This window comes from Capra hircus, chromosome 4 (assembly GCF_001704415.2).
Source record: "Capra hircus breed San Clemente chromosome 4, ASM170441v1, whole genome shotgun sequence".
NCBI lineage: Eukaryota > Metazoa > Chordata > Mammalia > Artiodactyla > Bovidae > Capra > Capra hircus.
In genome coordinates this window covers 87,078,880-87,089,078 of record NC_030811.1, presented here as the reverse complement: position 1 = coordinate 87,089,078, position 10,199 = coordinate 87,078,880, and the positions used below count along the sequence as shown (strand labels likewise).

The window sequence follows — 10,199 nt, the reverse complement described above, 5'->3', positions numbered from 1 at the left end:
AACAATGTCCCGAGGTCCTGGATTTTACTCTGGCTCCCCCCCGGAGCGCCCCTCCTGGTGGACCGAGGGGACCGGGGACGGGAGACACTCCGGCCTCTCTCCCCTCTACAGTGTAATGAAGCTCTAGCCCCCGGCGACCACGCGGCGCCCCAGGACCGGAGGGGCTGGGCCGCAGACCCCGCCTGCTGCACCTGCTCCCGGGCTCCCGCGTCCCCGCCCCGCGTCCCGCCCCCGCGCCGCGCCCGCGCCCCGCGGTCCCTCCCTCCGGCGTGACGGGAGCACGGGCGCCGGCCGCCGGGGCCGCGAGCACAGCGGAGCCGTCAGCTGTGAGCTGAGCGCGCAGCCCTAGCGGCCCGGGAGCAGAACGCGCCCCACCCCGGGAGGCTGCTTTCCAGCCGGCCGGCGGGCCGACCGCAGCGGGAAGGAGATGCTGTTCCTCCGCGCGGGGCCGGCGCGGGGAAGGGGCCGGGGGCGGCCGGCCAGGGCTCCCCGCAGCGGACTCTCGCCGCCCTGGAGCCCCGCCTGGATCTGCTGCTGGGCACTCGCCGGCTGCCAGGCGGCCTGGGCTGGGGACTTGCCCTCCACCTCCGGCCGCCCGCTTCCTCCTTGCCTGGAGGTGAGCCGCACCTGCTCTGAAACCTGGAGTTTGCGGGGGGTGGGGTGGGGGAGGGGGGGGACTGGAGGTGAAGGATGAGGGTCATGCCCATTTATTGCTCTCTGCTGTCACCTCTTTCCTTCCTGGGAGGACCGGGCTTTTCGTTTGTTTCCAGGGATGAAGTTGCCCGCCCCGCGAGGCTGGCCGAGAGAGGATGTGTGGCTTTGCTGGCTTTGAGGGGATGCTTTCTGCACTCCTGTGTTTTAAGGGCTCTGAAGGACTTTGCGGCGCTTTCCTGGAGTGTCAGGCTTGAGGACCTGGGGACCAAGGGGAGTTTTCACCAAGGGCAGAGGACTGGGGAAGCCCTGCCAGTGGGGTTTGGCAAGCCGGCATTGCTGCCGAGGGCTTCCAGCTCCCCCTTCGCCACTCCCCAGTGTCTACAAACCCCTTCCTTTGCACTCAGCGTCCTGATAAGGCCCCGGGGACTTGCCAAGCCAGTGTGTGGTGTCGCTTGGCATCCTTTTGGCAAAACATGGATGTGAATTAGGAAGAAAAAGAATGTGTACTTAGGGAAGAGGTGGGTTGGTCATCTAGAAAATTAGAAAAGACAGAGTTAATATGCTCCTTTTGGGAGATGTTCATCAGCTGGCTGAAGCACTACTACTGTGTATTTTGAAGTTTGAGATTATCGTTGACATTCAGCCAAGAAAGATAAATAGGAGTGATGAGATTTTTTTTTCCTGCTTTTGGGAGAGCTGTACTTAATAATGCCAAAAATGTACAGGGGATGTCATTGGTAGCTGTACTGGGTGTTTATCTTTCCCTTTAGTGTTCCAGAAAGTGCATCCTCTTAATGAAAATCAATGAGGGGAAGGAAGCAACATTTCTGACCTACTTTGAGTGATTATGTTGAGGAGGATGTGAGGAGTGAATACTGTTTTAGGAAGATTGCTAGGAATCAGGGTGATGGGTCATTTTATTTTAATGTAACAGAAATGGGTTAGCTAATATCCCCCTCTGGGAAGCAAGACCAGATCTTGTTCCTTTGTGTCACTTTTTAATTTTAACCAGGCTCGAATTATAGAATATCTGCATTCTAGACCTCATCCATCATCCATATATTTCACCTTCCTCTCCCACGGTCTCAGTCCTAGGACAGACTGAAATGAAAGAGATTCAGATCGAAGGCAGGTATACCAGCACACAGTAGTGTTATAATTGGGGAAATCAGGGCAAGAGCTCAGCGAACAGCTGTGTTTAATTTCAGAGCTTATTAGGATAATTAGTTGTTTAATCTGTGTTCTATCACCTGGGAATAGTCCGTTCTTCCAGGCTTCCAGAGAAAGCCCACTTCTTGGTCATCTTCAGATTGAGTAGTTGTAACGGGACAAACTTAAAACCTTGCCTCCAGCCCCTAGTCCCAATTATGCAAAACCTTTTTTTTTTTTTTTTCCCTGAAGTGAAAAGTCAGATTCTTGTAAAATTAATTTTTATTGATGGAGGCTTTACTTGAAACAGGTGAAAGTGAGGGCTAGTGAGGGCTAGTGAGGGGGTGGTGGCCACTAGAGCTAGACCGATCCTTTAGGTGAGTACATGTTCTACCCATGCAGACCCAGACAGAATGGAGTTGCACCCTGAGACAGATACAGTGAAACCAGAGGCAGGGGGTTGACTGAAGGGTTGACTGAAGGTTCCAGAAGGCTGTGTTCAGTTAACTATAGTGAGTTTACAAATTTCACTTGACTCAGTTCCTTGATGTTTCAAGTTCGAATTGATGGGAATAAATAAAATTATAGGAGGACGCTCCTGAACATGCCTGTGGCTTGTGTTTTTAGAAATGGTGACGCGCAGATCCAGTTATGTTCTGATGACTGACGAACAGTTAGTAGATGTTTAACTGGGAGTTAGGGGTTCCTTTGGCGGGGCCAGGGGGCTGAATCTGCTCTTTGGCCTCTGGTCTAACCCACTGAGCTAATTTATAGAATTGATTATTTTTTCTCTCTAACTTTGTTTTTAAGAGGGATATGAGAATGGAGGAATTTTTCAGGCTTTGAGGGGAAGAGTTGGCTGGTGCTTATGTGTGGGGAGGGGCCTTCCTGTGAGATACAGCTATGGAATGTAGGCCAAACTCTTGTGAATAAAGATATAACACTGAAAAGTAACTATTTTGTGTCCACTCCTGCCTGTTGATCCCTTTCCACTCATTATTAACAGAAAAGGAATGCCCCACATAAGGGATAGCACCACTGTGGTGGGGAGGACAGTGAGAGCCGTGAAAGTGAGGGAGGGGTATGAGGCTGGAAACCAAAGCCAGCTTAATGACAAGGAGAGGATGTCGAAGGGAAAATCTGCAGGTGATTCTAAACCTCATGGCTGCCAGTACTTTCAGCCTCATCCTCATTTATCAGTATTTTTGTAAAAAGTCATCATGTTTAACTGAATCATATAGACTCTCATTTTCCTTGCCTAGTTTTGGCAGAGGAGAAGCAGAGAAAGCTGACCTGGGGAGAATCTTTTTATGATCCCTTGAGTTCACAAGAGAGTGGCTGGGATACGTGCAAAGTTTCACTTAAGATTCTTTGCAGAGGATTGGACTCTGGGTGAAACTCATATAATACAGCTTCCTTTGTCAAAGTCATTCATTATGGAGCAGAGAAGGGGAGAAAAGTGATTAATTTGGAATGCTCAGCTGGGGATCCAGTCAGTAGGGTGGATGCACAAGCGCAGACAGAAAGAGGAGACAGTAATAAAAGTACAGTCAGTGTGCCAGCAGTTGAAGGACACCAGTAGGATGTGACTTTGATAAATGGCGTTTAAATTAAAACAACAACAAAAAACAGTGAGGACTAAACATCACAAAGTATAGAATTAACTTTCTTCAAACTATTTATGGGGGAACTTAAAAGGATAAGTATCTTCTAGGATTCTGGGTATCTGCTTTACACTTGTAAAATGATAGTGATAAAAAGAGATCTTTCTGTCTCAATTGTGAGCATGAATATGAGTTAAAAGTGAGTATGAGTCAAAGGAAACTTTACAAATATATGAAAGTTGATGATTGCTACCTGAGTAGCAGAGAAGGCAATGGCACCCCACTCCAGTACTCTTGCCTGGAAAATCCCATGGACGGAGGAGCCTGGAAGGCTGCAGTCCACGGGGCTGCTGAGGGTTGGACACGACTGAGCAACTTCAGTTCACTTTTCACTTTCATGCATTGGAGAAGGAAATGGCAGCCCACTCCAATGTTCTTGCCTGGAGAATCCCAGGGACAGGGGAGCCTGGTGGGCTGTCGTCTGTGGGGTCGCACAGAGTCGGACATGACTGAAGCGACTTAGCAGCAGCAGCAGCTGTGTAGACCTCGATCCTGATGTTTCAGGAAGGGTCTACAGAGAAACGTCAGAGGTTCAGAGAAAATAGTCTTATCCAAGAATTGAATACAATGGAATTTTTGACTCATTAGTGGGACTGCCAGAGGAACAAAAAGATGAAAGCCAACAGATGATTCAGAGTTGGAGTAAGGTATTAGAAGAGAGAGTGCATGAGAGAAAAGTGCATAAAAAGAACAGAACTAACTGAATTATGTATGCATTATTTAAATTTGGAAAATTAAATCACAAACTCGCTTGATTCTTACTACACTGTTCTATAGTCCTACATAATATAATTCTTCTGGTTTCTCTGAATCTTGATTGAATCATGACTTTTTGGCCAATGGTTTTTATTCCACCATTGCTGAGTTTAAACCGTTACTGTGCTAGGCAAAATGTCAGCTGATGTGAAATTCCAAATTAAAAAAGTAAAATTTAATTGGGTAAGTATGAGTCAGATATGGAAACTAACAATTGCGGTGAAGTGATTTGTTGCCATGAAAGAAGGGGCCGTAAAGCTAGTGGGAAGGATAAAAAAAGGCCCTGCAGAAGAGGTGAGGGAGTCCAGAAAGATAAGTAGGAATTTGCCAAGCAAACAAGGGTCAGATGTGAGGTTGGGCTAGTTTAGGGGAAGACATTTTTGATGTAGAGCGCAGACTGAAAATGGCAGCAGCTCAGAGCAGTTCCTCTCTAACTGGATATAACTAGAGTGCTGCATGCTATGAGGAGCCTGATGAGAGATGAGCCTCAGAGGCAGGCAGGAGCTGATCATAGAGGACCTTCCATCCTGCTAAGAAGCCGTTCTTCATTTGGTAGGTGATGGGAAGCCATAGAAGGGTTTAAAAATCACAGGTAATAAAATATAGATTGACAACAGTATGGAGGTCACATAGGATTGGGACATAGAAAGAGGTGAAGCCTGCCAGGAGCAGTTGTAAGCGTCCAGGTAAAGGATGGCAGAACCTCAGTTGAGGAGTAGTTGTGAAGATGGAAAGAGGGAAGGAAGAACTGCCTGTGGGTAGATGTGGAGGGTGAGGGGATGGAAGGTTCTCCCTTGTCTAGAGGCTGGTGCCTCTAGCCTCCATGAGGAGGAGTATGAGGAAGAGGAGATAAGGAGCTTGGTTCTCGAGAGCTGACCTTTCAAGGGTTCACTATGCAGTTAGGTGGCAGGCCCTTTGGCTCAGGGCCGTGGTCTAGGCTGGAGTGGAGACATGGAGCTCACTTGAATGAAAGGCATGGTTGACCCTGCTGGATTGGATGAGATCATCCAGGGAATGAGCACAAGAAGTGAAAGATGGAACTTGGGTTTTACTGATGTTAAAGGGGGCAGAAACTGAGAAGAACACAAAGGAGACAGATAAGGAATAGCAGGTTTCAGGGAAACACAATAGTGTGGAGTTAGGGGGAAAAGGAGTGCCTTTGGTGAAGAAGAGGGTTGGTTGTAGTGTCAGTGGTCCAAAGAAATTCAAATAAGATGAGACCTGAAAAGCGAAGTTTGAATTTGACAGTTAGCTCACTGGTGCTCTTGCCCGAGTGGTTCCTGTGGAGTGGTGGGATGGTACTAACTGGCAGGTGAGGTAGTAGTGATGGCATGTATGCATGCTAAGTTGCTTCTGTTGTGTCTGACTCTGTACGGACTGTACCCCACCAGGCTCCTCTGTCTGTGGGATTCTCTAGGCAAGAATACTGGAGTGGGTTGCTGTGCCCTCCTCCCGAGGATCTTCCTGATCCAGTGATCAAACCTGCATTTCTGATGATTACTTTCATTGGCAGGGGGATTCTTTACCACTGGCACCACCTGGGAAGCCCAGTAGCAATGGAGTAGGGTTTTGTCATTATGGAATTGCAAGATTTGCTAAGAAATTGGGTCATCCATGGCAAAAGTCGGAAGACTTGTAAATGGTCCTGTTTTCTGTTTGAGACTTTGATGGGAATAGTTGAGAAATAACCTTTAACCTTCCTGTAGGAAGTCTCTGAAGGTCATGGGCTGTGGGTTAAGGGCTTAGGGAGTCTAAAGCCATACTGTCACTGAAGAAGTTAGGACTTGGCTTCTGTTTTCAAGCAGTTAACATAATTAATCTTGCCTGTTATGCTTATGAAGGTGAATTTTCCATTTCAAGTTCTTATGCTCAGAACCATTTCTCATGTTTTAGGCAATTGCAAGCAAGTATTCACACCATCAATATTTACAATGTAAAACCAAGAGTTGACAGATCTGTGAAGTGTCATATTTTAGCACAAGGGATAGAAATAGCAGAGCATAGTATAGAGTGCCACGTTTTCCTATCAGAGTGTATTCTTCAGCAGTGCCTTGGATCCTAGAATAATTCTTGCTTGTTGCAAAAAAAGTTAAATTTTGGTGGTCATCGCCTTCCCCCTGAAGAAAGTGTTAGTCTCTCAGTTGTGTCTGACTCTTTGTGACCTCATGAGCTGTAGCCCATCAGGCTCCTCTGTCCATGGGATTCTTTAGACAAGAATACTGGAGTGGGTTGCCATTTCCTTCTCCAGGGAATCTTCTCAACCCAGGGATCGAACCTCGGTCTTGTGCATTGCAGATTCTTTATCATCTGAGCCACTGGGAAAGCCCCCCCTGAAAAAATCAAGGATAATTCTTATCCCTTTTGCCTTTCTTAATTGAAGTTATATGTAATATTTCAACATTAAACATATTTATTATGTATTCATGTACCAGGTACTAGCAGTAAAATGTTGAATAAAATGTGTGGTCTTCCTCATGTTGAGCTTTATAATCTCATGTGGGCAGACTCAAAGTGACACTGTATATCAGGTAAATACATTTGTCATAAGTTGTGATGGGAACTGTGTGCAGTGGGTGTACAGTGGGTGTGCAGTGGGTACAGCGTTTTTAGTCTGGTTGGGGTGGGAGGGATTCCCCAAAGAAGAGATTTTTAAGCTGAGACCCACAGCATGAGTATGAGGCTGTGGGTGGTGACGGTAGAGCATCTCATCCAGAGGAAACCTTTTACTCCTGAATCAGTTCCTATGACCTGCTTCCCAGGTGGCCCAGGTGGTGAGGAATTCACCTGCCAAGCAGGAGATGCAGGTTGGATCCCTGGGTCAGGAAGATCCCCTGGAGAAAGAAATGGCAAACCACTCCAGTAGTCTTGCCTGGGAAATCCCAGGGATTTAGGAGTCTGGTGGGCTGCAGTTCATGGGATTGCAAGAGCCAGACTTGACTTCGCAACTAAACCACCACCATGTCTAACCCTTCCTAGAGTACTAAACACAGACAGACTTTTCACTCTTCCAGCCTGTTGTTTGCTCTGGGGCATCCATACCCTGTTCTACAAAGTCTTCACACACAGACCTATCCTGTAAGGCTGGGTGAGTTGTACTCAGCCGTGGGGCCACATAAGAGTGGGAGTCCATGCATTGATCAGGGTGCCCAGCCAGCTGCCCTGATGCACGTCTGCATCCATCCAGAGGAAAGAGGGCCTTTGTCTGAGTCATATGCCCAGAGCTGGTTCCATTTTCTGATTCACTCAGAGGTGCAGGAATGCCTTACCAGAGGCTCTGAGCACCTGCCCCTCCAACTCACCCAACATGAGATAGACTCATTACGGCAGGCATTTCATCCTATTCAGCAAATGGTGATTAACTGTCTTCTTGTTTAAGGCACTTTAGGGGTTTTAGAAATGAGCAAGGTACAGGTCCTCTTCTCTGGGGGCACTAATCATTGCCTTGAAAATATCATAGAGTGAGTAACTTCCACTCTTTTCAGCTATAAAAAGGAATTGATCTTTATAACACATTTAATCCTAATTGACACCTTCTCTTAATTGTACCAGATTTAAGACTCTGAAACAAAAGCCCAAGGATCAGAATATATTGAAGTTTATTCTCAAGTCAATTTACAGCTCTGGAATTCAGGATGTTATTTAACCTATTTAAAACTTCACTTTTATGAGGTTCTTTCCCCTTAGTCCATGGCTCTCAAAATATGATCCTAACACTAGGACTGTCAGTATTCCCCAGGTACTTGTTAGAAATGCAGGTTACTGGATCCTGTACACACCCTCTTGAATCAGAAACTCTGAGTTTGAGGCCCAGCAATCTGTCACAACCAGCCCTCTACAGGATTATGAGGCAGGCTAAAGGTGGAGACCACTGCCCTAGGTATAAAGTGAGGGATACAGTTTAATTGTCTGAAACCCAGGGATCTGTTTTGTTGTTAGAATTTCTTCAACTGTAACTCTTGCTAACTTCCTGCTTCTGCAGGGCATCTTTGTTATTGTTGTTTAGTTGCTAAATTGTGCCTACTCTGCAACCACATAGACTGTAGCACGCCAGACTCCTCAGTCTTTGGGATTTTTCAGGCAAGAATACTGGAGTAGGTAACCATTTCCTTTTCCATGGGATCTTCCTGATCAGGCATCAAACTTGTGTCTCCTCCATTGTCAGGCAGATTCTTTACCACTGAGTCGGCAGGGAGGCCCACTTAGGGATATCTAGTATTAATGTTTTAGCACACTTCCTACCTATATATTTTCTTTTCCTTTTTAGCTATAAGTGAGTGCGTAGTTTATGTAGATGTTGTATCTTTTTCTCTCTTATTTAAGCATTTCCCAATGATATTAATGTTTCTTTATAAGTATTTTTGGTAATATTTATAGAATATTTTAATATATGAATATTGCAAAATATAGCATCATTTGAGTACCTGCCATTGTCTACTTATGAGCCTTTTACTTCAGCCTTTCATTGAAAATGCCCTTTCCAAGGTCAACAATGACTTCCTCTTTGCTATAATAAGTTCATTGGTCATGCCTCATCTTTCCCTGCTTTATTATATCACTGGACCAAGCTGACTGCTCCATCACCACTGAAACTCCTACTTGGCTTCAGGCATCCAGCGCTCTCCTGGTTTTTTCTTATTCCACTGCAACCCTTCTCAGTCTTTGCCAGTTCTTCCTCATGTCCCTGATTTCTTTACATTGGGACTTTCCTGCTTCAATCCTTAACCCCCTTGTTTTTTCTGTCACCCTCTCTCCTCACACTGTGGGTGATGTCATACAGTTTTTTGGTTTTAAATGCCATATGCCAACGGACCTCTCTCAGTTCCCATCTCCTGCGTGGCCATCTCATGGCTCCGTGACAAGCACAGCCTGGATGCCTATGCTTGGGTAAGTGTCTCAAACCTGACGCATCTGAAACTGAGCCCCTGCTCTTGCCTGGTCCAGCTCCTGTGTGGTCTTCCCCAGTGTTTTGACCGGCAAGTCCTCCCTTTCAGTGACTCAGGCCTCAACATCTGTGGAGTCTCCCCTGACTTCTTGTCCTCCCGTGTCTCACATCCAATCCATTAGCAAACTCTCTGGTCTCTGCTTCTGAAGAGCCAGAGTCAGAGCTTCTTACGCCTTGGCCTGCTGGACCACACCACCAGAGGACCTCGCCTGGATGATGGCTGTTGTTTCCCATCTTGATCTCCAGTTTGATCTCAGCAGAGCAGTCAAGAGATCCCATTTAAACATGTGTTATCTTTTGCTCAGAGCTCTTCTAAGGCTTCGTTCAGAATCAGAGATCTGATGGTGGCTTGCAGGGCCAACGTGATCCGGCCTCCATTAAGCCTCTCATGTCATCTTACTATTCCCCCCATTCTCCATTCTACTTCAGCCTTCCCGTTCTCTCTGCTTCTTGGAGAACGTGTTGTGGAAACTTTCCTCAGGGCTTCTGCCCTGGGTCTTCCTTTGCTTTCAGCTCTCTTCTCAGATACCTGCTTGTCTTTCTCCCTCATGTCCTTTAGGTTTCTACTCACTTGTCATCTTCTCAGTCAGGCCTTCCCTGGTCACCTACTTAAAATTGCAGCCATCTCTCTATCCCCATTTCATGCTTTTATTTTTCTCCATATCACTTTTCAGCATCCATCATAATATACATTTAAATTATTTAGTGTTTATGAGCCCGCTGTCAGTAACTCTTAAGCTCCATAAAGACAAGGCAATCCCTCCCTCCATCCCTTTCTTCCTACTTCTTTTCAGAGATAAGCTACTGCACTCCAGTATTCTTGCCTGGAGAAGTCCATGGATAGAGGAGCCTGGCAGGCTACAGTCCATAGAGGTGCAAAGAGTTAGACACGAATCAGTAACTGGACACACACACACACACACACTATATCCTTAGCACCTCAAACAGTGTCTAGCACTGTGTCAAACAAATGAGTAAATTTAATTTTGATTGTTTTTAATTCTTTGTAGTATAAAAATACATAAACAACAATA

At 46.3% G+C, this 10,199-nt stretch overlaps 1 protein-coding gene across 1 annotated transcript in view; it reads left to right on the top strand.

The window, feature by feature from the left end:
- KIAA1324L (KIAA1324 like) overlaps window positions 310-10,199 on the top strand; it is a 212,874-nt gene continuing 202,984 nt past the window's right edge. The window contains exon 1 of the mRNA XM_018047288.1: window positions 310-616. Coding sequence (XP_017902777.1) covers window positions 428-616 — 189 coding nt within the window. The 5' untranslated portion in view covers window positions 310-427. The remainder of the gene's footprint in view (window positions 617-10,199) is intronic.